The sequence below is a fragment of the Buteo buteo genome, chromosome 23 (assembly GCF_964188355.1).
Source record: "Buteo buteo chromosome 23, bButBut1.hap1.1, whole genome shotgun sequence".
Classification (NCBI taxonomy): domain Eukaryota; kingdom Metazoa; phylum Chordata; class Aves; order Accipitriformes; family Accipitridae; genus Buteo; species Buteo buteo.
This window is the reverse complement of record NC_134193.1, coordinates 21,433,948-21,447,070: the sequence shown is the minus strand read 5'-3', so window position 1 is coordinate 21,447,070 and position 13,123 is coordinate 21,433,948. Positions and strand designations below refer to the sequence as shown.

The window sequence follows — 13,123 nt, the reverse complement described above, 5'->3', positions numbered from 1 at the left end:
CCTGGGTCTCTCCCAGGGTACGTTTCAATTCCAAGCCACAGCTCAGGCTGACACAAGGTGCCGATTCTTAATTAGCAGCCGCTGACCTTGGCTTTGCTTGATTCTCTTTCCTGTCACTTTCCCAACATACTAATTATCTCAGGAACACTGAGTTTTACAGCTTCTCTTAGCCAAGTGTTTGCTTTATCCCCCCTCTTGTCGGCTGAGTACTGGCTGCTGCCGGATGCGGGGCCAAGTTGCAACGCACAACCCAACTGCAAGCCAGGGCTGCCGAGCGCTGGAAACCCAGGGGCCAAGTTTTAGCCAGCGATAATGTGAATTTTGTTGATTTTAGCCAATCTACAAAATTCACTAGAATTTAAAATGAGGCAAAATTCCACTGTGGGACTCAACGCAAAGCCGGAAAAGAGCCCCCTGAAACCTCTGCTGCGGTTGTTATCCCCTACAGAGCACCTGCAGCTCGACAGCTGAGAAAACGACCCCTTGACTCCGAAGTGGAAAGGAAAGCTGCTGAAATCCCAAAGAGCTCCATTACGGTGCAGCACCAAAGCTAGGGCGTGATGTGGCAGAATCTGGCCTTGTAACTGATCAGCGGATGGAGGCGAGAGCCAGGATACCCAACAGCATCCCCCAGGCCAGGGCTTCTCACGGTCCCCAGCAGGTCCAGCCTCCGTAGGCTGCAGGAGGCATCTCGCCGGGCTGTATGAACCGGGCCTAAGATACATCAGGGATCAAAAGACCCACAGCCAGCATACCTGAGCAACTTCCTCCGCAGAGATCGCTCTCGGCAGCCCAGCGGGGCTCTGCTAGCTGCGGGAAAGGAACCACGGCCGTGGGTCAGTTCCCATGACATCCTGCAATTTCTGTCCCAGGGCCATCTTCCAGATCTTGCCTTCCCTCCGCACAAAAAAGCCACATCAGCTCTGATCACACGTCTGGTATCTCTGCCTTAAGTACGCCAGCAGCCAGCACTCGGAAGACACAAATGGAATGCAAATACTTGTCAAATCCCTCCGGGGGCCTCACTCACCCACATACAAGGTTCTGAATAAAATGCAATAACTAAAGCCAATAAAACTCCCTGTTTCTGAGCAGCAGAGATCAGCAGGGGGTTGTTTTCACTTAGGGCCCCTGGCAATGGAAGAAAATAAGATGCTTTATTTCATTACATCGGAGTCGAGAGGGGAAGGAAAAGGTCTACAGTAAAAATTAAGGGCTGTGGCAATGTTCTTCAGGCTTGCTCCTGTGTTTATTTTAAGGACATTTGCTTCAAACTGGACACAGCTGAACCTGTGCAACTTCAGTCACTGCACATATGCGGATAAAGAGCAATTCATAAATAAATTCAGAGCATGACAACACAAGGCTGCACTGGTTTCCAGCACTTTTCAAATAAACCAAGCATGAGCCCACAGCAAGCTGTGCTCTTCTAAGGCAGCTCCTCCAGTCCTCTAGAAACGCACACAGGAGTTTCACTGCCAGCGTGGTAGGCTGGTCCCTGCAGCAGGCAGAGTCCTCAGCACCACCGCAGGGCTCAAACGTGGCACCACGAAGTAATTCCAGTGCTGCAGCTTCCCCCCGGCCTGGGACGCCCGTGCTGCCCTGCAGCTCACCTCCCCACATCCTCAACCAAACAGCATCTTCTTGTGGGTGAGGCAATGTCTCCTAACCCCTGCCTCGTCCCTCACGCGTGCGGCAATTCTGGACGTCTGACTAAATCAGTCATCTTGCAGCAGGGCTGCTTCACACTGCCACGGCGGATCCCCCAAACCTTTGCCTGGGGAAGCTGGAAGGAGAATATGGAAATAGGGGTGATGCCCTGGAAACGAGCGTGCTGCAGCCCTGCGCCGCTCCGCGTGAGGTCCCCGCAGGTGGCCTGCTGAAGCTGCTGCCCCGTGTCAGCCAGCATCCACATCAGCGCCGGCCCAGGGCCCAGCTGCCCTGGGGGTGGCCTGAGTTGGAAAAGGCTCATTGAAAAGTGAAGCCCACCAAGAGAAAAACCAACACCTGCTCAAAAAACCAATCCTTCATTGCTCATGTCAATAGGGCCAAGGAAGCGGACTAATTGCATTGCTCAAACACAAAAAATAGGAAGAAAAAGCTTCTTCACGGGGGACAAAGCTGGAGCAGACAGCTAATTCAGTCAAAAATCTGATTAATAGCTGACAGCCCTGCCTGCCCAGAGCACCAGCACCCCCCAGCCCTGCACTCCCCGCCGCGCTGGCAGGACCGAGCACCCCGCACTGCTTGAAACTGGCAACGCTTGCACTTGCCATCCCCACCCTGGCGAGGGGTCTGTCTACATCAAGTATCCCAGTCCCGAAGGGGTTCAACGGTGCCGGTCCCTGTGCCTGGGGGGTGTCACTGGGCAGTGCCTACCCCCTCCAGCTCCTGAGCCCAAGGAGGCAGAAAGATGGAGCCAGCCGGGAGCCTGGCAGGGCTGCGGCGAGAGCAGGAGTGTTTCCTAGGCAAAGGGAGCCAACAAGCAACACGAGTCTTGCAGGACATATCCTGTCCATACCCAGGAAGGATTTTGCACCTCGCTATCCTGGGGAAGGTCCTCCAGCCCCAGCCTCGCAGGGATGTGTCCACAGCTGGAGCACGTGGGGTGTCACAGAGCTGATGGACCCCACGGCCCTGCACACGCCGCTTGGGTCACGCACCCCTCTGGGCTGGCGCTGATTGTTCCCAATATCATAACTGACTGATGGGCAGATTGACTTTGAAATAATAAGGTTCTCCACATCACAAGCCTGATTAATAGGATTGACTTAACCTTAAGAGGATTGAATTGATAAAGGTAATAAGATTACAGCGTATTTCAAAGACTAGCCCAGAGTCCAGCTGGCCTTTTATGCAAAGGCGAAAAACACCAGGGGTTGGGAGGGCTGTCGGTTACAGGTGGACGAGTGTCAGGACACACCTACGTGTCAGCGCTGCAGTGGCAGAGAAATGCGGCACTCGATGGTGCTGAGCTGTACAAGGAGAGCGGCGGAGGGGCAGCGTCTGGGTCCTGGGCAGATGGTGTGAAACCACGGACCTCAACCACCAGTCCTCGACTCTTCACCACCACACAGCTCCTCTGAGGGTCTGCGCTGGACGCTTTTCTGCTGGGAAATGCAGTGATGTTCCCTCCTTTAAGCACTGGAGCTCATCCTCAATGCTTCTAGCATTTTCTAATTCTCCTTGGGAAAAGGAGGTGAAATGGCAATGCGAGGGTTAATGCGCAGGCATCTGTGTCCATCACCTTGCTAAGAACACCTGAGGGATATAACACTAACACACTGATCGACCACCACCTCCCCGCGAGGGCAGAGGGACCGGATCCCATACAGGAGGCTGAGAAACCACACGCCACCCCGACAGCCAGAACACTGATCCCTGCAGCTGCCACTCACCAGCTTTCTCCATCCTTTCAGCCAACCTGACTGTTGTGTTCAGGGAGAAGGGGAAAAACGGTGGGGGTGCTCATAAAACTGATTAAAAGCCTTATTAGCTCAACTATGGCTGCTATAAAGTATTATCAGGGAGATAAACTCTTTGTGGGGGAAATGATATGGCTGCTGCCAGTCTCGTCTACGGCTGAACGTGTGCAGCATCCTTCCTTCCCTGTGTCTGCAGCCTTTCCAGTGCAGATAAGGGAGCGGCGCTCCCCGAAGCGACTGACCAAGCCCTGGTTCCCCCAGCCTCCAAGCCCAGCAGTTTCCCGGGCCGTGCCACTCATTTCCAGGTCCCTTCCCTGACCTGAGCAGTCACTTTTAGGCAGCCCTACGTGGTATTTGCAGGTCCGGCACTTAAACTGCCGCTGCCAGCGGAGCTCTGACCGAACACCCCGCACCGCCGAGGAGGGGAACGTGGGGAGTTTCCAGAAGGCTCGCACGGGGGGAGTAAATACATCTGCTTAGCTGAAGCAAATCCTTGCAGCATAAACAAACAGGGACACATGTTTATTCTTCACTCCATTCACAACACAGTAAATATTTATTTCAAGTGAGCAGCTGGTTAGTTAGAGCTTTGTCTAATGTTGGGTTTGATCTACCAACCATTTGGACAAGAGACGGTTTTTTTAATATACATTTATGGTCATGAACTGAGCTTCAAAAGCTGTAAGACAGCCCTGAAATAAATCTAAGCATGGGAAATATTCTGGAAGCATCCAAAGTCACAATTGGTCTCGCTTTGGGGAGGATGCAGCCTGCCTATCCATAACCACATCACAAAGGCCACATCAAGTCATGCTAATGGCAGGGGTGAGCACTCCCAGTAACACCAAGGATGGCAACAGAAATACTTTTAATTATGAGTTCGTGTCTTTTGTCTATGCATTGCAAAACACATGAAAATACTTAAAGACATCTCTCCACACCCTTACAGGTAACATTTTATCAGTGCTTGCACTGGGAAGATGAAGCACATAACAAGGCAAGGACAGATGCTGAGAGCCCGCGTCTCTGTGTTTAGCCACAAAACTATGTCCCTCTTAAAACTATGTCCCTCTTACAGCACAGCGATGCCTCTTCCAGCCCCTACTTGCCATAAAAAGACAGTGAACAACCACTTGCCCTGAGCAAGCTGATTTAGGGCTGGATGTCTGTCGGACTTTCCAGTGGGCTGGGGCAGCTCCCTCAGCCACACTGTCTGCACTCTTAGCTTTATCAAAATGCTCTTCCCCTCCTCTCCACCTATTTGCCTTGGCGGCTGGTTGGGGTTTCCAGGCGTGCCCTGATGCACACCAAACCCTTGCGCAGCGCTGCAGGGATGAAGCTTTTCCCTTTCCCAAATGGAGATCAAAGGAAGCATGGACTTTGACTCCAGAGAGGACTCTGTTTTCGTTCTCCACCTTTTACCTATTGTGATACACTATGAAGCCCAGGAAGAAGCAGGTATTTAGGGAGAAAATTCAGCTACAGCCCTTGTCCCCCTTCTGCCTGCAGCTTTATGCGCTCTGCCTCTCCGGCAGGAGGGACTCAGGCAGTGCCTCTGGGTTTTAGCAGCTTCAGGCAATGACACCTGGCTGGGGGGGGGTCAGCTCAATATTGCAAAGGAGCAAAGTGGGGTGGCTGTGGGTAAGGATTGCCCTCCCACCGTCTGCGGGGCTGCACGGGGACGCTGGTGGCCGGGGGCCTGGTTGTGGCTGGCACACGCAGCACCATCCGCGCAGCACCACATCGCACCTCTCCTGCACGGAACTCCTGCAGCGTGGCTCTGGGTGGACGCACGTACCCAATCGGCCGTGCCTCATTAAGGGATTACACCATATTTACAGCAAATCGCTACAGGAAAACACGGCCCGAAACAGCGCAAGAGCAATTAGCTGCTAACGAGTCTTCATAGATAATCTACCGGACACTTGTTTCTCAGTCCAACTGTAATTGCTGCTTTAGTGTCAGCTATAGCAGCCAAGATCCACAAAACCCCCTTTATCAGCAAAATAAATTAGTGGTTGCTGATTGCCACGACTGCACTCTTCAGGGCAGGGGAGAGCTCTGAAGAGGTCCTTGGAAAGGCTCTTGACAAGGCACAAGGACGGGGAACCCACCTCCAGCCCGGGCAAGCTTCAGAGGGTCACGGGAGGACAGAGACGTGGAGGTGGGGGCTGCTGCCCTCCTGCCCTGCACACCAGTGCCAGGGAGCAGGGTGCTCACCGCTGCCAGACCGGGCTGAGGTCCTCACCCAGCAGAAGCCGGGACCCGACCCCACTTTCTACAGCCTCAAGCCTCATCCTGCAGCACGCCGGCTCCCCTGGCACTGTCCCCACCCGCTGGGCTCCTGGCCCACAGGGATCTGTTCTCCTCCCCCCGGGCTCTGAACCCCATTTCAAAACCCTCTGTGCCCTACTTCGGGCCGTGGGTGTTTTACCTTCCTGTTCAGTGTTGCCTCTGAACGAGGAGGTATTTGGTGGTGGGTGAGTCTGGGCTGAGGGAACTACGTCCTCGGCATCAAAACCAAATGCAGTTCAGAGCCAGACCCGCCTGCAGGCACATGCCTTCCCCAACATACACAAACACATACAGAGCCACTTTACCTACAACAAAAGAAAAATGAAAACAAGCTGTTTCTCCTGCAGACTAGCTGGGAAGACAAAGTAAGAAGCTGTCGTTTCTGCGTTGAAACTCCCGGGCGGTGCTCAGAGCCCTGCCGAGGGGCCAGCCAGGTGATGCCCAGGGAGAGGGAAAGCAAGCAGCATGGTGATCAGACTTCTTTAAGGGCTTGGACTCATCCTGTCCGGTCCTTCTCCCTGGAGCAGGTCAAGAGGGGCTGCCCAGTGGAGGGCAGGGACCACAACACCAGCACAGCCTCCCTGTGCAGAGCAGGCACCAGCCTGCCGGTCCCCTGCGGTTGTGTCCCCTTGCTGGGTCACGGTGTTTAGCTGCAGGGGAGCTTTCCTGAGCAGTGGTGGGGTGTACCCATGTCACAGAAGCAGGGGTGAGGGGATGTTTTCCTTTCCCGTTCCTTGTTTTTTTACCTTACTCCTGCTTTTCCCTTTCTCTGCTTATCCAACTCCTCTAGAAAGGATGCACCACCCGGTTCCCATGCTCCAATAACTCCTGTTGCTCTGACAGCTCCCTAAACCCTGTGCTAATGCTGATGGCAGATGACAAGCAGGGAAAGCAGAAGCTCCATTTTAGGGGGAAATTCATCAAGTCTGTTTACTGTGTCCCCCGTGCAGAGCCTCTGGGATCTCAAGCACTGATGCAGACACATGTCTAGAAACACACTTGCTCTCTCCAGAGCCTCTCGAGTACCAATGAGAAGAGGAAAAAGGCAGGAGCAGTGACAACAGCTCTCGGCCGTGCCCGCACATGATCCGTGGTGACCGAGATTGGGGCAACACTTGAAGCCTTTTGCACCAGAACCGTGTAAGCCACGGACAGGGTCCTTCATGGCAATGTCATTCCAACAGGAGCCCTGGCACTAGCACCATCACAGCCACAGCGAAGGGCAGCACAGCCCCCGGTCCGCAGGGAGGAGCGGTACCGGCAGAAGGCGCGAGGAGTGGGACACCTACGATGCTCTCCTTGTGTAACCACAGAGTGTTACTTCACACCCCGTGAATCACAAGCCACTTCTGTCACCGCCGAGGGCAACAAAGCCAAGGGGACCAGGACTGTGGTCCTTCCCTGCGCTCCTGGGGTCTGACACTGCTGCCTGGGATCAGGAAAGCTTTAACTATTTAGCTATTTTCTCTGCCTCTGCAATAGCAGGCCCACAGCCTCGCAATCCTCTCAGTGGGCTTTGCCTGCCTTGATCTAGATCAGGAAGCCAAGCCACTTCTCTGTTCGACAGATGGTAACTAAATCTAATCCACAAACCCTGCCATGGTCCTGGGCAGCAGCGGCAGCTGCAGAGGAAGCAGAGCCTTGCGATTCCCGCTCAGGTGAGCAGCTCATGTCTCCTCAGCACTGCAAAAGCTTTGGAAATCTTGCTCTTCCCCAGCTCCCCCCTGCAGAGTTCAGGGAGATGTTAACAGAGAAAAACGCTGACGCTTTAACTCCTGCAGTCCCGACAGTGGCACTGCCCTCCATGGCTCTGCCGTGCCACCTGGGGACCTCAGTGCTTGCCGGTGCTCTCCAGTAAGGCGTTTTTTTTCCAGCTCTGCTCACTCTGTACCCTCACAGATCACAACCAGGAGAAAATCCCACCCTCTGCGTCCTCCTGGCCTGCTTCTTCCCCAGACCTGGCGAGGGATTCCCAACCATGAAGGATGTTCAGACAAAGCGGTCCACAAAACCTGAACTTCCACCACTCATCAACTCCCCGACAAGCACTGCCCTGGGAGCACTCAGGACCCCTGGGCTTTCCCACGCTGCTGCCCACCCCCACACCTCCCTTCCAAAAGCATCGGAACAGACCCTGAGGACTGAGAGCTGATTCAGAGACACGCGTGCCCGCAGGCGGACTTTGCTCTGAAATTCTCAAGAGACTGTTTGCTCCCGTTCGGCTCCCATCGTGCTGGGTGCTCAGAGCAGCAGCACGGTGACAGGGAGGGAATGGAGTGAGGAACCTGCTGGGTTCCCACAGGAATACCCGGCACACACAGCCTGCTTAGCTTAAGCCAGCGTTGCTAACATTTCATCCCCGAAAACTGCCTTCTTGCTTACTTTCACATTTGTGCCTGTTTATAAAGTAAGAGCCTGGCCCCTGAGCCTCCAGAAGGAGAGAAAAATGACTCAGTTGGTATCTTGTGGTCCTACCAACCTCTTTGCTAATTAAGCAATTCACACTGCACATGCTAGCAACTTGTTTGTAATTAAAAGCAAAATTAGAATGTATTAATGATGGCTAGGCCTGAAGCCCAACTGATGTGCTGATTTCCAAAACCGAGCAGGGGAGTCTGCTCCTGATGGTCTCTGATGGGATGGATGACGAAGGGTCTTACCTTGGCCTTGCCTGTACTCTGCAGGATGTGCACCAGCGCAGACGCCATCTCCTCTTTGTTCTTCACGCTCAGCGAGGGCTCCAGCACCGAGCACAGCACCATGTAATTGTTAGTGATGTACTCGGCAAACTCTTTGTACATCTCCATGGGAAGAATGCTCATACTCTGGTAGCGTGACTTGATGCGGATCATGGGCCCCGGGGATTTGCCCTTACCGGGGTTGGGGCTGACCACCGGGTACCATTTCTCTACAAACTGCCGGCCTGTGACAGAGCTGACGGGGATGTTCACTTGCCCAATGAAATTGGTCTTGTCCTTCTTTTTCTTCTTGTCAGTCTCTTTGTATAAGTGCACCGTAATGTTTTTGAGCGATGGGAGGTTATTAAATTCAAAGTGCTCCCCCCAAAATACATTATCAGTTTTCAATTTACAGGTAGTTCGTGCATAAAGAACGTCATCTAGGCATAATTCACACAAGTACTTTTTCTTAGCTGGCAGGTCCTTGGCTTCAATAATCCATAACTTTAACATATTCTCTACCCTTCTGCTGTTGTCCTGAAAAAAAGATGCAAAGAAAAAAAGGTCAATAAAAAAACCACAAAGCCAAGCACAACAAAACTGGAGATATGAGTTAATTATTTCGGATGTGCTAAATGAGCAGAGGCTTAATTACATTTTATTTTAAGGAAATACTGGCTCTCAGGAATTTGCATAATAACACTACTTATGTTAATTTTCCAAATATCACCGTGCTCTCCATGTCTGTTGGTGCCAATTAATATACGGAACAAGGAAGATAAAACCCCTCCAAATCATAAATGTGCCATTTCCCATTCACTGCCAAGAGGGCCTCAGAAGAAACCAAAAGAACCTCACTGATCATTAATGGCTTTTGCATAACAGAAGCTATGTTCCAGGTATCTCACAACCACCTCCTTTTTTAAGACAGCTGCTTTACAGCAGCACTGGAGTATATTTTCTTTACTGTAACAGAGCAACAATAAAGGGATGTGAACGCACACCCAGCAATCACCTCATCCATGGCTGGAATGCAACCACCTCTGGCAGGGAAAGAAGCATTTACAAAATCTCACGATATTTTAGGGCAGAAGTCCAGAGCACCCAACTACAACATCGAGAGGAATTATGGGAGACAGACCGAGTTCCACGGGAGAATGACTACAATTCAGAAATAGAAATTTGGCTTGGATTTCTTTTAAACAATAACGGAGCAAAGGATTCTGTGGATCTTTAAGAGCTCTCCAGTGATGCTGACCTCATCCTGGAAGAACATCCAGGGGCATTTGTTGCAGGAGTGACTTGAAAAGTAAAGCACTCACAGCTGAACTGCTGCTAGGGATTCTGCATTAACCTGTTTTGCTTGGAAACCTCTCACTGAAACATCAACCACAGCTTATTCTGCTCAGCCTAGGAGTCTGGGCAGGAACATTTCTGCTGGAAGTCCACAATGGGGTACTGTAGGTTCAGGAAGTACACACAGGAACTATAAAAGAACACTGAATTCCTGACAGAAATATCAAGTCAGATACTGAGAGGTTATTGCCTATGAACTCAAACAAAGATGGAAAGTTAGCCATCAGTTAATGGCATGTTTTGAGATGAGGGCACACTTCCAAATGAATTTCCACTGAATGCTGCGTCTCAAACCCATAGTGACGTCCCCAGCCCCTATTCACATTCCCAGGACTTTTCTCATGGTGAGTGTGACCACACAAACCTTACACAGCTCTTTCAGATCATTACTACCAGGCTGCTGCACTCCGAAAGCACCAGTGTCATTGAACTCCACATACTGGAACACGGTGCTAGAGGCAGAAGTCCACCTCTCCCCTCCGCTGCTCTTGTTCTGATATTGAAGGAAATCTTTTATACTGACATTTGGCACTGCACAGGGAACAATAAACTCCGACACAGAGGGCTCCTTTAGGAACCCGCCAGGACTCGACCTAACTTGTATGCACGGTTATGTGGCTCTGGTGCCAGGAATGAAGTCACAGGATCCCATCATTTGCGTCTTCTCTGATCAGCAGAAAAAGACTTGTTGATTGAGCTCATCAGTTGTGAAATCCTGCAGCTGATTAGTCCTGATCAATCTTTGTTAGCTAACTCCAGTGCAGAGAGGGAGAAGCAGCTGTAGATTTTATTTTAGGATGTACTTAGTCTCAGCGGGCCATAAAACCGCGTATCGGGTGTCCCTGTGTTCTACTGAAGAGAAGGATTTGTTTCTGTAGATCCCAGAAGGGATGACTTTCCCACCTCAAATGACTGGAGAAGGGAAAGCTACGTTCCACTATCGCCTCGCAGAACTCGCTGTGATGGGCACCTGAGTTTCTCCATCACTAAAGCAGACACTGCAAGTACTACCAGAGTCAGGAAGTGTGATATGTGAACTCTTTAGACTACTCAGTCTTATAGCTTTGCTGGCAGCTACCCGACATCTGTCCCAGAGCTTTTGGGAGGTGGGAAGTCCTACGTAAGTAGCAAGTATCATCAGTAACAGAGCAAGACTGAAGATTCTTCAAGTCTGATCAATTCTTAGCAACAGCTGAAGCAGCATGTGCTGAGAAAAGAGGGGAAGAAATAATTGGCACTTGCCTGTAAATATAATTGTGGAAGAAAGCAATATGGAAAAAGCCTGACCCACAGTTACACTTACTCACTAAAATGACAATACGTCCCCTGCTGCTACTATGCAGTGGGCTATAAAATGTAATAACGAGGAACTGAACTATAACAGAGGCAATTCCTCAAAGCCACTACCTTATTTGGGTGCACGGCACGCCGCAGGTTTTCCATCCATTTATCTCGCTCTGCTGCAGAACGACACGAGAAGCACTTACTTCCTGATGAAGTCGTCACCTACAGGGAAAGGAACAGGATTATGTCTTGACCAGCACACTGCAGACTGTGATTTGGGGGGAGAGGGGGAGTTAGGAAAGATGCTAGTGGATTTTTTCTTTTTTTTTAAGTAAACAGCTTTACCCAAGCATGAAGCAACAGCCCCTAAGGCTAGCGGAAAAACAGGGCAACTCTCTATGTCACAGAAATAATCATGGAAGTAAATTCCAATTACTTCTCTTCTTCCACACCAGAAAACACCAGATAATGGGCCCCATGCATGTGACACTTTAAACCACCAAGTTCCACAACTGAGAGAGTGCAAATCCTTAGACGAACTAAAGATAAATTGCAACCACTTGGCATTCCTCCAGACTCAGCCCAAAGCTTGTGATAGTAACAACCCACTCCTTGATTTCAGCAGAACATCAGACCCGGTACGGCTGGTTTCCTACCTTCCCCCTTCGTGTCCTGTTGCTTCTGAAGACCATGCTGTGAAGAACATGGGGACAAGTATGTATACCCCACTCCTGACGTCAGTACGAGCTCACAGCCCGGCCAGAGGCACTCCTGTGCTCACAGCACCCAGTCCCCAGCTGGGGGGAACCAGGCTGGGGCTCCCAGACCTGGAGATGGCCGGTGAAGTGCTGCTGAGCCCTCCTCTCGCCTCTCACGCTTCCAGTATCACTCCAGGGGATCTTTCTGCAGTATCTGTGTGACTTGCTCTGGCCATCGGGATTTCACAGCCAGGTTTTGAAGAAGGACGCTCGCAGCAGCGACACTTCCAGTGGTGCAGATGCCCCTCATTCCTTATCACATCCCAGCTACCACAAAAAAACTCAACCCTGTCGAGAGCCCACCGAAGCAACTCCTGCCCAGCAGCCCCAGGATAACAGGCACCAAACATTTCTTCCTATTCACCACACCAAGCTTCCCTGGCATCCACTACTGAGCCAAGGTCTAAAAGGCCAATGGTTCTCTGCATCTTCTCACATACACGTTCCTCAAGCTGCCATCTCCTCCGGGCCCCGCTGGCAAGCTGACAGCCCACGACCGCGGAACCAGAACTCTGCACTGCCCATAAAGCCCTCTGCCAGCTGCTCTGCCCTTCTTTGCATTCACAGCTTTTGGTGATGTCCAGTAATATTCTTTATGTACACCTCTGCCTGCAGGCCAAACGGACCTGGCTAGTACTTTAAATAACTCCCCTCTGAGCTTCATTTCCGCCAGTCTCAAGCTGCAGAATGATTTCTGACTACTTTATCATCTCACAGCGTTCGTGTTTACACACTGCACACTGGGTTATCTGCTTCTGGGAGACACAATCTCCTTTAATTTCATGTATCTCCCAGAAGCCTAGGCTGTTCTTACAGCAGAGCTGGCACTTGCTAAGATGTGTCATTAGCTAACCTCAGTGATGAGTTGAATGCATCCCTTCCTTTGAACACAGACGTCTTCTAACCAGGACAAAATGAGAAGAGGTCTATCCTGTCTTTACACAGCAAATGCAAGAAAACTTCCAACCTTTGATATCTCAGAAGATCCCTCCTTCAGACAGACACTCTTCCCTGTCCTTACATGCTTTTATGCTCTGTCCTGTAAAACTATATATTCTCCTGAGCACAAGTTATCTTCTATTTCCAAGAAAAGAAGACTCCATATTAGTAGGCACAGTAGTATGATCTTTTCAGCATCCTTTCACAATTCAGTGTACTTCAAGCTTCTTCAAAGTTTCCCATTACAAACCTGGCCTGCTTCATCTCCTGTTTGCTGCTGCAGACGCTCATGCAAACCTCCATCCCTGAACCTTCATAAACGGACTTCTGGTGGCACAAGAGATACAAGACTGTGTCCACAGCGTGTGGTCCCTACACCTTGCTCTGT

At 51.1% G+C, this 13,123-nt stretch overlaps 1 protein-coding gene across 12 annotated transcripts in view; it reads right to left on the bottom strand.

The window, feature by feature from the left end:
* The window catches only part of DAB2IP (DAB2 interacting protein), a 165,863-nt gene that overhangs the window by 28,750 nt on the left and 123,990 nt on the right, over nucleotides 1-13,123 (bottom strand). For all 12 annotated transcript variants that reach the window (XM_075056067.1, XM_075056066.1, XM_075056065.1 and 9 more), the window contains 2 exons: nucleotides 11,162-11,260; nucleotides 8,381-8,935 (listed from right to left, as the gene is read on the bottom strand). In XM_075056067.1, the coding sequence (XP_074912168.1) occupies nucleotides 8,381-8,935; nucleotides 11,162-11,260 (654 nt within the window). The remainder of the gene's footprint in view (nucleotides 1-8,380; nucleotides 8,936-11,161; nucleotides 11,261-13,123) is intronic.